Here is a 15104-nt window from a genome sequence, read left to right on the forward strand (position 1 = left end):
GCCAATGTATTGGTGTTTCCTACAGGCTAGTAGCCTTGTACTCCCTCCGTCCCAAAATATATTTCCCATTTCCATTTTGGGTGTCCCAAAATATAGTTCCCATTTCCATATTTAGTTCCACATTTTTCCGTATTTTATCTAGAAAAACCGTGTCCCATCATTTATTTGCTTCTTGAATTTTGTTTTTTTCCTTTGTTTATTCAACCAAAATGTTACAATTAATGTTCTTTCACCAATTATTCTCCATTCTCTCTCCTAAAATCATCTTTTCCCATACAACATTTATTTAAATAAACAAAAAATCTTTATTATCCCTCTTATATTCTACTTGCATAAATTATCGTAAAAAATGGGAAATGGAAACTATATTTTGGGACGGAGGGAGTACTAGTTAAAACGCAGTATTTGAAATCACACTACCAAGTCTCAACATCACCCACTAAATTCTCGCCACTTGTCAACATCCTATACTCTCTTCTCTCTCCTCCCTCAAAAAAATTATTTTCAAAACATATAATTAATCAAATCCACAAAAAAAATTTGTGGCTCATATTCATTCTCAAAAACTCTTGGTTTCTCTTGCTTTCAATTTGACATCTCCCCTCCAAAAAAAAAAAAAAAAAAAAAACAAAAAGTTTGGCCTCCTTGTTCATCTTCTTCCTTCTTCTTCTTCCTTCCTCTGTATGTGCTGTCTTCTCACACCAAACTCTGTGTTTTTCTCTCTTTCTCTCTCCTACCTAAATTTCACCTTCTATTTTCTCTCTCCTCTTTTCTTCTTCTATCACTTATCTCTTTAATCTCACTATATAGTCTTTCTCCTATAAGTTTTTTCCAACTAAATTCAATCATTTTTATTCATTCTTTTATCATAGATTTTAATTTTATTCATTTTTTCCTCAAATCAATGGGGTAAAAGATTATCTTCATCTTCTATGGCGTCTTCAACAGGTAAATTAAATCTCCATTTTTTTGAATCTTGAGGTTTTAAAGTTTGATTTGATTTTGATTTTGATTTTGATTTTGTTGTTGTTTGGATTATGCAGGTGTGCAAAGACGCGATTATTCCGGTGAGAATTTTGTGAACTTGTGATTGTAAGGAAAATAAAATTAAGGAGATGAAAATGGGAGAAAAAGGAAGTTTATTTGTTTATACTGTGAATTATGTTTGATTTTGTTTTAAGAATTTGTAATTTAAATTGGTATAGAGAAAGGCGGATTATCTTTGAATATAGTTGTTGTTTTTTTGGTACTTGGTTGTGTTTGTGCAGTAGTATATTACTTACCCAGGTGTTCAGCTGAGTGTGTTTCATATAACTACTGTGTGGGAAGATGACAGGAGGTTTTGAGTATCAATTGGTTGTTGTGAGATAGGATCCGAAAGCGGCGGTATACCGCTTGTTGTTGTCCGTTGTTAAATGGACAATTATTCTTCTGGTGAAGAACCAATTGTTAAGGTGCTTGTTACCTTCCTCTTACATTATTTGTTCAACAGATTTTACTCCATTTGATCCAAAATGTAAAGTTAATAGAGCTGTTTTGGTATATATTGCGAGCTCGAATCTAAATCTAATTGCTTTTGTATTTGTAACTTGTAAGTGGAATTTAATGTTGTATGGACATTATGGATTGAATTACATGATGTTTGATTGAAATTATGAACTCTCATATGATTTTTTATTGATATTGTAGGCGGATTTGTAGTCTGGTACAAAAAGAAAAGGACTATAACAACTTATATTTTGGATCACAAGGGGTATATGGTTTTGAGAGAGATTTTTTTTTTTTGCTAATTAAATTTTGTTGGGATGTCGAAGACTAGAAAACCTTACACTATCACAAAGCAACGTGAACGATGGACCGAGGAGGAACACAATAGATTTCTTGAGGCCTTGAAACTTTATGGTCGAGCTTGGCAGCGTATTGAAGGTATTACTTTGCTTTGAACTTACCCTTTGTTACTTGTTGAGTTATGTTTATATGAGGTTAGTCTTACATTAGGTTGTGTTACTAAATTGAATCATCTTTATTACTTTACAACTCATGAATAGTATTGGATGTTATAAAACAAAGCTGAAATCTTTACCCCTAAAATAGATTTTTAATTTAAGAAAGGTTGATTAGAATTTGGTATGTAATTTTGAGTTTCTTTGCTGTGTGTTGTTGCCAAAGAGCATAGCAGTCCACTTGGCATTCTCTCAAATGAGGATTTTGAGTATAGTATTTGAATAGAATTGAATTGAAATTCTTCGACAATTCTGTTGTTTGGCTCACACCAAAACCATTGTTACTATTAAAATACGGTCCCTCTAGATCTTAAGCCGTGGCTATGTTTTCCACTTTTCCTCATTTAACTGATCCTTCAATGTTCTAGATATTGAGTGGTGTGGTATAGAGGAGGAGAGTGCTGCTATGAATGAAGCTACTAGGCCTTTGATTTAGTTGCATCCGTGATAAGACGTTTCAACCTTTACCAAAACAAATTTGGTTTGGAAGTAGTGTTTGCCAAACAGTGGAATTGCTTTCAGTTTGGCCTCATATCTATTCAGTTCTGTTCTCTGCCTCGCCAAATGGGCTCGTAGTGCTATTTTTTCTTATAGTTTATCTTACTTGAAGAGGTGCTCCCTCTCTTCTTTTTTTCTATTTTCTGTTTGGTGGTGTGCAGAACATATCGGGACAAAGACCGCTGTCCAGATAAGAAGCCATGCACAGAAGTTCTTTTCAAAGGTCCATCGGTATCTCTCGTCTCATGCTTTGATAAAGTTCTATCTACTCTTGCCACTAGTTTAATATTCTAGAGACTAATAGAGAACTTGAGAACTTGAAGCTAGTCTGTGTAGAACGTACATGGCAAGCTATATTTCTGTAATGATATCACTGCTCCCTGGCCCCTGGCCCCTGGTAGCTCGTTATAAAGCTGTCATTTAGCATTAGAGCAGAATAAGATCATTTCTTGTGAGGGGGTGCTTGTCACTTTTTTGTCTTGTCAAATGATTTTCCTAAGTGACTAAGAAATAGTGGGCATATCTAGAGACAACAATTGGAACCTCTTGAAGATTAGAGCTAACCTGTAACGTAAAGAGTAAAGACTAGTCTTCCCCATGTATGGGAAACTAGTTTCTCCCTCATGTCGCTCATTCCCGAAGATTGGTCAGGCTGCTTGAGAGCTTTGATACCTCTCTTTTGGTTCGGTGACTAGAAACTAGAAAGTGTTTCAGAAGGTGTCATGAGTTGTCATCAGATCTGCATAGCCGGAGCCTGGTTTGTTTGCTCAATGGGGGTAAGCCTTTTTTGATAAAATTGATGACGTTTCAAGAAAAGAACTTTAAGTGAGCTGATGGGTTGTTTTTCTGGTGGTTAATTTTTAAGAAAATATGTAACTGCAATCTGAAAGTTGTGTACTTGCAATACAAGTTAATTTTAAATAAGTCAAGTTCAGAATGCACCCTAAATCAAATTTACATACATGCAGACTGCAGTACACATTATTAATCGACATATGTCCCAAAACTCTAATGCATACAATAACATTGTAGACACAACTCATAATGATGTACCTCATTGAATCTTATGTAGTTATGTATGTATTTTGGAGGGAGAGTGAGTGTTCATATGTGCAATTGATATATATTTTTCAGGAGGAAGAACACCGGAAATCTTTCTTTTTTTTCCAGAAATAAACGAGAGATCAATTAGATAATTTTTTGAAAATAATATTTTTTTTTCAAAGATATAGTAGTATAAGATTTGTATGCTAAGTATTTCTACACTTGTTAAGCTTTCTTAATTAAACATTTAAACTATATTATTTGTTTTCAATCATGAAATATTTTCCTATGAAATTGAATTGTTGTAGACTTATGGTATTGTTGTTAATTGTTATAGTTTTCGACCATATCATTGCAAATATAATTAAACAATGCTCGGTAAGGGTTGGAAATGGAATTGGGATCTCTTTCCCCAAACAAGAAATGTAGACTTTTATATGGAGAAGTGTGAAGAAGTAAGAGGGAGTAACGTTTCATAATGTTTTAGCCTAGTGAATCTAATGTCACTTGAAGCAGTTTCAAAGATGAGAACTTTTTTTTTTCTTGGCGCCGTCTGTGGGGATACTACATCTCAAAGTCACATACCGAGAGTAACATTGCACCCCGAAGGAAAACAACCCGAGGTTCACTATCTGGCCAACCAACACCCCTCCAATCTCAGCAACCCCTTGTCTTTGTTGAATCCCTAGCAATAGATGATGAGGGATCGACCCCCCGAAACGACGAACCATCTGTTCCCCGGGAGGAACCAACTCCCGTCACAATGGCGGAAATAGAAAGGATAGCTCGACAGCTGAATGAGATGTCCATAACCCGGGAAAGATCAAGGTTTCCTCCGTCGAGCAGTACTCGGGTAGGAGTGACCCTGAGGACCATATGGCAGCCTACAAGACCCAGATTAGTGTACAAACGGGATGTGAGGCCACATGGTGTCGCTACTTCCAGACAACCCTCTAAGGGTTAGCGCTCAGTTGGTTCTCGGGCTTGTCACCCAACATCATCATCAATTTCTCAGTTCTGGAAACTTTGTTCCATCAACACTTTATAGCTGGGAGTAGGAACAAGAAGACCAACATTCATCTAATGTCAGTCAAACAAAAAGAGCACGAGAGCCTCGCTGATTACATCAAGAGGTTCAACGAGAAATCATTGAAGATTTCAGATCTTCAGGATGGAGTAGCATTTACCGCCTTGATGTCAGGGTTATGGCCGGGAAAATTTATGTGGTCTCTCGCTGGAAAACGAGGTCACAACTTTTACTGAAGCTATGAGTCGAGCTCAGAAGTTCATCCAAGCCTCCGACATATGTAAGCCTGTCGGGGAGAAATTCAAGAAGAAGAAGGAAGAGATCCCTTATCGGGAATCAAACAAGAACGCGAGGAACACCCAACAACTCCTCTCGAGAGCAGCGGATAATGGGAATGACCCCCGTTTTAACCGAAACCGGCGAGAGATCTACTTAGATCTTAAACACAAGTCGGTATTGCCCATCCCTCCACCCATAAGAACCTCAAAAGACAGGCGAGATCAGATGCTATGGTGCGAGTACCATCGGGAGTGCGATCATACCACAAAAGACTGTCGGGAATTGAAGAAGGCCTTGGATCACTTAGCTGATCAAGGAAAGCTAAATCGATACATCGAACATTCCCGAGAAGAGAAGGCGAAGGTTAGTGAGGGTCAGTTAATACCCATTAAGGAGGTCTTTAATAAAAGGGTGCAATGGAAACCTTAAACCCATTTGAATGCTCTGGTGATAGACGGAGACGCACCCGATTGGAGGGGTCAGCACAGATTCAACGTTCTTGGCCCGGACAACAAAAAAGGGATCCTGGACCAAAAACTTAGTGCCAACATACTTGGCATTCCTCTCCATATAGTTCATGAAAGTAGTGTCGGGATAATAAGAATGAGGACCACCCTCGGGATCTAGAGGAGGGAACTCTTGTCCCAAGGTGGTAGGAGCTTCGTCCTCGGCCTCCTCAGACACCGTAATCACCCTGTCTGAGAGGAGTCGGTCCAAATAACTCGAACTACAAGGTTTGTGCGCCAACGAGACTTCAAAAGGCCCGGGATCCACTCCCTCATCCTCCTCACTCAAAGAATCTGAAGGGCTAGGGAGGGGGAACATCCTCAGGAACGCTAGATGGGTCCTCACACGGCACCCGGGTGCTGACTAAAAAACCGTCTACCCTCGAATTTCTTCGGACAGTCTAATAGGAGGGGAGGCGGGGACGGCAGGGTCCATCTCAGGATCCATCTCGGGATCCATCCTAGAAACCTAAAAGTAAATAAAGAAATAGGAACAAGAGGTGATTACTAAGAGGCGTACCTTCTCGAAAAATCACAGTCAGGGAACGGAACTTGTGCGGGCGCTCGGAAGACTCGGGAACAGAGAGGGCGATGAAAGAGAGAGAGAAAGAGGAGATTGTAGAGAGAGAGATTGCAAATAATTTGGGGTACGAAAATCATCTCTCTCTCCTCTATATGTAGTCGCTTTCTTACCCTCCGCGTCGCGACAACCTCTGGACCACGTAATGCGTCCTAAAAGGTCTAGGCCAAAAGGGAAAAGTCCCAAAGACAATTCAGGGAACAAGGCCCAGCTTAGCTTGAGGCCCAAAAGTCCAGCAAGAGGATAGTCAAAGGTCAACGGACAAAGGACCCTGGTCAACAGTCCAAAGTTAATGACCCATTGCTCTTCACTGACCAAAATCTCGATCACCCCCAATCCTTTCCGAGTTGGGCCCTCCTCCTTGGTCAATCCAAGAGGCTCAACACTTAGCTAAAAAAATGGCTAAGTCTACTCAGGACTAACTCAAGATCACATGGGAAGACTCATTATCCCCCGAGTTGGGCACCCCTTCTTGGTCAATCCAAGGGGCTCAACACTTAGCTAAAAAATAGCTAAGCACACTCATGACCAACTCGGGATCACATGGGAAGGGCTCATTAGCCCCCGAGTTGGGCACCCCTTCTTGGTCAATCCAAGGGGCTTTAACACTTGGCTAAAAAATAGTTAAGCACACTCATGAACAACTCGAGATCACATGGGAAGGACTCATTAGCCCCCGAGTTAGGCACCCCCGGGTCGGACCCCAACTACCGGGTCAGGCCAAGAGATCCATTGGCTCTTGAGCCTATCCAACATTCTCGGGAACGGGCCTACGCCATCAAGGATTTCTAAAATCCTTGGGACCTGACCATGCATCCAAAGTGCCAAGGTCGAGGCCACGAATACACGTCCTTGGCGCTGTCGGGATCGCCGCTTAAAGACCGAAATACCCCTATCGGGGTTAGAATAACGGGAGTGCACCTTGGGTGCTGCAGGATCGTGGCTTAGAGTTATGAAGGAGCTGTCGGGGTCCCTCCCTGGAGCTTCCAACCCTCTCGGGATCGGGATTAAAGAAGCCCCCTCGAGGCATGTCGGGGTCGCTGCCTAATGTTCCGAACCTTCTCGAGCCGGGGCTACGGAGGCCCATTGAAGGAGCTGTCGGGGTTAGAATAACGGGAGTGCACCTTGGGTGCTGCAGGATCGTGGCTTAGAGTTATGAAGGAGCTGTCGGGGTCCCTCCCCGGAGCTTCCAACCCTCTCGGGATCGGGATTAAAGAAGCCCCCTCGAGGCATGTCGGGGTCGCTGCCTAATGTTCCGAACCTTCTCGAGCCGGGGTTACGGAGGCCCATTGAAGGAGCTGTCGGGGTTCCTCCCTGGAGCCTCCAACCATCTCGGGGTCATGGTTAAAGAAGCCCACCTCGAGGCATGTTGGGGTCGCTGCCTAATGTTCCGAACCCTCTCGGGCCGGGACTGCGGAGGCCCATTGCAGGAGCTGTCGGGGTCGCCACCGCGAACTCCCAACTTTCTCGGGGTCTGGCTTGAGATCCTCCATTCATGGCCCTGACCAAGTCGGGTTGCGGTACTCTCACGTCGGGATTCGAGTCGAGAAAGGCCCACGCTGACTACATGGCATGTCCATTGCAAACCCCAGGCCAACTCAGGATTATGGCCCAAGGGCAAGTTTGAGGTACATTCAACTTCCGCCAACTAACCGTGTCCTGAATCAAGGATCCGACTCCGATTACTTGGCTTGGGGCTAATTGTTTGGACTAGGTGTTGGGCCCAATAATTATCGGAAGACACCCCTCCCAAGGTCTAGGTCCTTGGGACCAAAAGGGCCCATATGCTTTTTATAAGTAAAAAAGTTTTACCTCAAAAAGGTGACAGCTTTCCTTGGGATTGGGATGCTCCCCAAAAGGGTTTCCTATCTGGGGGGTTCCCAACACTATAAATACCAACAGTCTCATCAATGAACTTGTATTCAATTCTCACCTAACTAAACAAAGCATCTCTTTATAGACTTGCTTACTTTCTCTCTCTACCTCAATCTCAATTGACTTGAGCGTCGGAGGGGCTTTTCTGGGAACACTCCCGGGCCAGTTTTTCCTTGTTTTGCAGGATTGGCAGTTACAGGACTCGGGATTATAACCTAACCCGGGAATTGACTCTCACCTTAAACACATAACTGTTTTAACTAGTTTCTAGGCAGAAACATTGTTTAAGCCCTAGTTTCTAACCAGTGGCTGCCCATATATCACATTTATGATCTATCCTATTCATAGAAGCATAAATATACAAACCCATATATCGGTTCCTAGTTCCTACACATAGGTGGTCTGTGGCCTCCCGGCCTTGATACGTATTATGTCAAGCCCATTAGAGCGCACCTTCTATGTTTGGGCTAATTCATGGTTCAATTAATACTTGTGCACAACAAACTCCTCCATTGACTTATGTAATACTCACAGACTTGTGTTTTTGCTTCACTTATTGAGGTTTTTTGGAAGTTACTCCATGACCTTACCTTAGGAGTGACATGCTGCCCTTAATGTTTGATTTTCCCAATATGTTTTGATCATATTGTTAAGGTTTGAGGCAAATGCACCAATAACCTTGTTGGGTGGGGATTATTAAGTTAAGGTTGGATCTAAGAATTACCACCTCTTTTTGGGACCAATTTTGTGGCCATGGACATGCCATGGTCTAGTTGAAAGCATGTCCATGGTCTCCTTGGTATTTATCCGTGACTTAACCCTAACTTTATTAAGGAAATATATTAACTTGTTTATTCACTTTTTGTGACATGATTGTGCACATATAATTATGCTTACTTAAGGCAATTGCATCAGTACATGTTTTGTTGGCACTTAACCATGGCATGTCTCTAACTTTGTTAAGGAAACATATTGGCATGTCAATGCCCTCTTTATGGCATGTTAATGCACATAATGCTCACTTAGGCCATTTCAAAAGTCCTAGTAAGGGAGGGCCATTGTTGTAGCACATAGATGACATTATTACTCTTGTTCTTGGTCTTATTGTAAACTTTTTTTTTGATATGCTATCCACGACCTCTTCAAAAGATACATTACAAGACAGTGACGTGCATTCCATCTTATATACATAGTGTAGTTAAAAAAATATCTTATTCTATATGAATATGCTAAGAAACATGCAACATTATGTTTGCGGCTTCAGTCAAGGCTCTTGTCTTTAGCACACTATTAAGCCATTGCCCTGCTTCATTGGTGACACCTTCATGAAACCTTTTTCCAAACTCAATGCTTCTCTATTCTCCTTTGTTTCTGAAGTCTTAACATATAATTATGCCCCAATTAGGATTGTAATGCTCATGATTCCTAATAGTTGGGCATAGATTTTTTTGAAATGTTAATTGTTTTTTAGGATATTAGAATTGGTGGTGGTGGATCCAAGGGGAAGCCTTTTGAAATTCAATTTTTTTTTTGGTTAGCAAAAGCCTAATTTGCGTGGCCCTCGATCTATATATTGGTTATTTGGCTATTGTTGCGTGAAAATCGTTATGCGAACTTAGAACTACCTATTAAGTAAAGGGATTTCCAAAGAGAGCAAAGATTAATGAAAGAGGGAATGCGAGAATAGAGTTCAATGGGATATTTTGTTGACTGCCTATTTCGCTAGGCTTTAAGCATGTAGTGCCCTATATGTAAGGTCATTCTAGTTGATTCTCTCTAGTTTTTTTATCTTTGTGAAAATGAACTAGGAACATCACTATGACACAAAGGGTATGTTAATTTTCAGATTATATGAAATGGGCCTAGGTAACCCAATAAGAGAGAAGGAGAGTTTAAGCCCACTTACAAGCCCAAGGAGGTTCCATCCTAAAACCAATTGGTGATAGGAGGAGTAACTCCTAAGCTTATAAAGTGGTTAAGTCTCTCTCTTTCTCCAATGTAGGGCACTCACATGTGGTGATCAATGAGATTCAATAGGGTACATTAAATACAAGAAGTTCTTGAGATGCCTTTTTATGCTAATGCGATGTGGAGATTGATGGTACACTCTTTTAAAAGCGTTGTGGATTTTCTAGCTAAATGAGTTTTGAATCTTGCAATGGAGGGCATAACAACTTAGACCCCATCTAGTTGACCTTTATCTGGGCGTTTATTCATATATGGGACAGAGTTGCAGATGGTTTTTGAGTGACCTATACTTTTCTGATCTGTTGCATGCTAGCTCAAATGTTTATTCTAGGCTGGTCTGGAGGTGGGTGAACTATAGTCTACTCTAGGGTCTGGGAAAGCCAGGGAATTTGGGAAGACACTATCTAGCCCAAAGAATCTTACAAGTAGTCCACATCACCTCAGATATGTGTTGATGAGCCCCACTGAGGAGGTAATGGAAGAGAAGAATCACTTAATTTCCTAATTCATGCTACCCCTCAAATTTTCTGATATTTTAGGCGCATTTTAAACAAATAATTTTGTAGAAGATTATGCTCTAGCAGACAAGATTGTCTTTAAAATACGACATAACAAGGGTTTTGACTTTCACAATTTTGAATCAATCTACCATTTAAGTTTTTGCAAGCTGTAGGATGTAGCCCATAAGATTTGTGATATTTTTTTGTATTTGGAACTCTTTATGGGGTCTTTGGTTTACTGAGTAGGCAACTAATAGAAATATATAGTTATCCAATTTATATATGTCGTTCAGAAGTTGGATTCATTGTTGCAATTAGGATTAATGAATGTTATATTCTGATGCTAGATAGAATTTATGATGTTTGATCCATTTCAACATGTCGGGAAATAGGTTAAAGCTCATGAAAACTATACTCTATGTCCTCTACAAGATATATGCTTCTTGAAAATGACAATAAGGTTCTTTTTTTCATTCCCTTTTGTTTCATGGTTTCTTGTCTGGCAGTAACTGCTTGCACGTTACGAAAGTTGTTTGCATGGGTGAGGTAGCTGATAGTTGATTTATGTTTAAGCACTGGACTTTTACTAGCAACTTTTGAAGTACTGCACCACTAGGATCTCAGTGCATGATATCTGAAGAAAAAGACTGCGGATAGATAGAAATACTTGTGCTTTTATTAGTTGGAGTATAATTTTCAAAACTTTGCTTGCTGTTATGCAACTCCTTGGTGTAGAGGTCTTTTTGAGATTGAAGGACACTGTTTTAATAAGGGACAATTTGTGTTGTTTTTTTTATGGTCAAATCCATGTGTCATTTTCAAAATTAGTTTCTTTGTATTTAGTAATGTAATTCCTTGTTTGTCAATTTTTGTTTCTTTAAGCTGGCTGTTTAGTTCTGCTTCCCAAACATGGATGTTTGAAAATCTTTTGATGGATATGTTGACCCAGATATTGAGCCCAACTGAAAAGAGAGAGAATCTTTTCCTACTCAGCAGCCCAGCGTTGGAAATTTCAGGTGTTAGTCTGAGTTTCTAGGTAGCTGAGTCCTATGCTACTGAATATGCAGTTCCTCTTCCCTGTTAAGAATTTATGTATGGCATCTAACTACTGGATATTAGCAAAAACATCTTATGCATTAATCAATAGTTTTCCATTACAAACTAAGAAGGGGGCTGGTTTGGCTGAGCTCTTATAGCTTGGTCAAACCAGTCCCCTTTTTTTTGTTTGGATAAAGCTCAAAGATGATACATTCATGGGATTTATGTATGCGGATTTGTCTCAGTCTAGCTCTTTTTTTTCTTCTAATAGTGGAGTTTTCCCTTTGTTTTTATCTGATTTCCTGTAATAAGCTCAAAATCACATTACTTCTTGATGTCCTTGGATGCTATATGTAAGGAATGGACTGAAAATGGGAATTAGTTACCAGTTTTATTTGGAGAACTGAAGATTTAAAATTCTAGGCGAAATTTGTTTATCTAGCTACAATAAGCAGGAAACTGGGAAAGTGCTGATGAGCAGACATGGTACATGAGTTAAATTTGTCTCCTATGGTTATTAGGCTTACAAAGAAAAAGATAAGGCTAAGAAAATGCCTGATACTAGTTTAATAATACTCGGAAGTACATGTGAATGGATGAAAAGCTTGTATCATCTCTTGAAGTTGGAGGGATAATAGTATAATATTACGCAATGTGCACCTCCCACACAGTTATTTGACATAGATGCTATTCATGGCATCATCATCTTGTTTGACATATTTGTTAGTTCACCAGATGACAGTGTGTAACAAATATTTAAGGGCCACATATAGGAGATCCCAAATATCATACTGCACTTAGGGGATTTGTGTACAAGTACCTGACTTGCACCATCTATGCTAATATTGGACATGACCCAGAAGGATCCTTCTTTCAAGTATCAAACTTATCTTCAACTTCTTTATCTTGCTAGTTGCGACATGATACCTAACTTCATATCTGTATTTTCTTCCTGTATTTGATTGCAAACTTAACTATTCCTTTTGTTTTAAATATATCAAGTATTTTTTGGAATTTGGATATTTAGAAGGTTTTTTAGAAGGGGTTTTGGTTATGGTAATACATGGACAAAATGATCAAGGCGTTGCAATATCTTATGTTTTAAAAGCTGATATCTTGGTCTAAAAATATTATATGCTTCTACAATGGTTTGGATATATTTAAATATCTATTCAATTGAAAACAGGACATATTTGACACATGTACTTTTCTTTTATTGGTTCAACTGAGATGGTCTTTTATTGAAATGTTTGTGTATTATGTATTCAGTTGGAAAAGGAGGCTCTTGTGAAAGGTGTTCCAATAGCGCAAGCAATTGACATAGAAATTCCTCCTCCACGCCCTAAGAGAAAACCGAGCAATCCTTATCCTCGCAAGACTGGGTCTATAAGTTCCCCAAATACGCAAGTCAGCACAAAGGATGGGAAGCAAATACCACATACACATGCAACAGAACAAGTTGTAGATTTGGAGAAGGAGCAACTTCTTGAGGTATGTTTTATTCAGCACCTTCCTGTCATGACATGTTAGTTTCCTGACATTCACATATTTTGCTTAATATAATAAAAGTGGCTGTTAAATTTTCAGAAATCTGGTTGTGATGATGGGGATTCAAACCCTGATGAAACTGATGGTGGTGACAAGTGCACTGAAGCCTTCACACTTTTCAAAGAAAAGCCATCTGCTTTGGGAGTACCTTCTAGTGAATTTCCCTCCACAACTGTGGGATCAGCAAGAAAGTTATCTAACTTCAAGGAGTTTATGCCAATGAAGAAGCCGGTCAACGATGATACAGGAGGATTTGATGCTGCTGACGTACATAACAGAAATCAGAAGCCCGAGAAACCTGATGTTGTGGAGATGGTTCAAAATGATTCAGGTGAGATTTTGATTTTTAACTAATCTAACATGGTAAAAAATTGCTAATGTTTAGAACAAGAATCTGATAGTGTTGGTCTATGCCAGAAAATGAAAAAAATGCAGCTAAAACATTTCCCAAGCATGCTCCCGTTCAGATTCTTGATGGGAGTTTGGTATCATGCAGTCAGGGTCTTTCTTCAGATGTATCATATCAAGAACCTGTATTTCATCAAATGGGGATCCCAAGCCTGCCTGCGTTATTTAGCAATCCAACAGTTTCTGCTGCTGTAGAAAGCCAAACTAGCACTTCAAGATCCACTAATCACCAAATGTTCCCAAGTTTCCATCCTCCATTTAGTCCATACCCTAACACTCAAGAAGACTACTCTTCGTTTCTGCAGATGTCCTCGACCTTTTCAAGCATGATTATCTCTGCTCTTTTGCAGAATCCAGGTGCACATGCCGCAGCAACTTTTGCAGCTTCATTTTGGCCTTGTGGGAATCTAGAAAATTCAGCCAATTCTCCTGCAGTATCCAGTGGAGGTCTCCCACCTCGACCAATGAACCCAGCTCCAAGTGTGGCAGCAATTGCTGCTGCTACCGTAGCAGCTGCTACTGCTTGGTGGGCAGCACATGGACTGCTGCCCTTGTGTGCTCCACTACATGCCGGCTACTCTTTTCCGCCTGCCTCAGGGACTACTCCATTAGCTAATGTTTCCCAAACTCAGGTTGCTAATGAAGAGAAGGAAGAGAAAAATTTCCAAAGGCATGGATCACAAGTTCAGCAACCCAATCAAGAACTATCTGAAGCTTTACATCAGGAGCATTTAGCATCGAAATCTTCAGCAGCATCATCGTCTGACTCTGGTAACACATCTAGTGCAAAAATGGATACTGGAGTGGCAGCCAACAATAATGAGAACAAGATCCCTGCTTCAAGTGAGCTAAAGGACACAAGCAAAGGGAAGAGCAAGAAACAAGTGGATCGCTCATCTTGTGGTTCCAACACACCTTCAGGTAGTGATATTGAGACTGATGCTCTGGGAAAGAATGATAAAGTAGAAGAAGAAGCCAAAGAACCTGATATAAATCGTCCTACTAGTGAACCTAATAGTCGCCGCAATCGAGTCGTTTGCAACATATATGACTCGTGGAAGGAGGTTTCCGAGGGGGTAATTGCATCTTTCCTTTTCCAAAAAAATCTATGTTAAACCATAAAGGGAAGACCCTCTTTCGATTGTCATTTGTTCATTTGTTAATGTATGTCGTGTAATTTACATTTCAGGGTCGTCTGGCATTTCAAGCACTTTTCTCCAGAGAGGTGTTGCCCCAAAGTTTTTCACCGCCACAAAATGGTAATGTTGAGATGTTAGATAAGAAACTATGTATTGAGGGGAATAGGCAAATTGTAGAGAGAAGTAATGATGTGTCACAGTTAGATCTCAACAGTAACACATGGGAATCTTGCTCCGTTAATCAAGGCATAGAGAAAAATGATACAAGACAAGAGGACAGTTGCAAAAATGGACTCCTGATATTTAGTTATGAGCAAGGGAAGCTGAAGACTAATAGAACAGGTTTTAAGCCATACAAGAGGTGTTCTATGGAGGCTAGAGAGAGCAGGGTGATGAACTCCAGTGCTCCGGAGCAAGAAAAATGTTCGAAAAGATTGCGCCTTGAAGGGGAGGCTTCAATTTGATGTTTAATGATGCAAGCCATTTCTGTAAGGGAAACCTTGCTCACTACAAGTGCTCCCCAGTTATCAAGTTCTTTATTCCATTTAGCTTAATTTCAGTCCTAAAATGTTCACGAGACTTTTCGTGTTTGTACTATAAAAGACTACATTCCTCTATTTCATATCTCAGACTTCCTCAGATGTTTGCAATCTCCAAGAATAGACTTAAAATCATTGTGCTTATAAATTCT

The 15104-nt window shown here is 40.1% G+C and overlaps 1 protein-coding gene across 7 annotated transcripts; it reads left to right on the plus strand.

Annotated features, from left to right (window-relative positions):
* The first annotated feature begins 599 nt into the window (after positions 1–599).
* Positions 600–15054, plus strand: LOC104901408 (protein LATE ELONGATED HYPOCOTYL). Of its 7 annotated transcripts, none has more exons than XM_048645451.2 (10): positions 600–948; positions 1044–1067; positions 1269–1454; positions 1690–1926; positions 2663–2724; positions 11230–11298; positions 12588–12809; positions 12906–13197; positions 13284–14350; positions 14464–15054. In XM_048645451.2, exons 4-10 carry the CDS (start codon positions 1806–1808, stop codon positions 14875–14877), a joined length of 2247 nt encoding a protein of 748 aa, XP_048501408.1. In that variant the 5' UTR covers positions 600–948; positions 1044–1067; positions 1269–1454; positions 1690–1805; the 3' UTR covers positions 14878–15054. The 7 variants fall into 7 exon arrangements, with proteins under 7 accessions (XP_048501408.1, XP_048501392.1, XP_048501429.1 ...); XM_048645435.2 differs by having other exon boundaries at positions 1815–1926; XM_048645472.2 differs by lacking the exon at positions 1269–1454.
* Positions 15055–15104: the final 50 nt, after the last annotated feature.

This window comes from Beta vulgaris, chromosome 1 (assembly GCF_026745355.1).
Source record: "Beta vulgaris subsp. vulgaris cultivar EL10 chromosome 1, EL10.2, whole genome shotgun sequence".
Classification (NCBI taxonomy): domain Eukaryota; kingdom Viridiplantae; phylum Streptophyta; class Magnoliopsida; order Caryophyllales; family Amaranthaceae; genus Beta; species Beta vulgaris.

What these genes read in the sequence shown, in the direction of transcription:
- LOC104901408 (XM_048645435.2), top strand. Translation starts at nt 1,416, where the DNA reads ATGGACAATTATTCTTCTGGTGAAGAACCAATTGTTAAG. An exon ending in GTGAAGAACCAATTGTTAAG is followed by an intron (nt 1,455 to 1,814) that starts GTGCTTGTTACC and finishes GGGATGTCGAAG; the next exon opens with ACTAGAAAACCTTACACTAT. An exon ending in AGCTTGGCAGCGTATTGAAG is followed by an intron (nt 1,927 to 2,662) that starts GTATTACTTTGC and finishes GGTGGTGTGCAG; the next exon opens with AACATATCGGGACAAAGACC.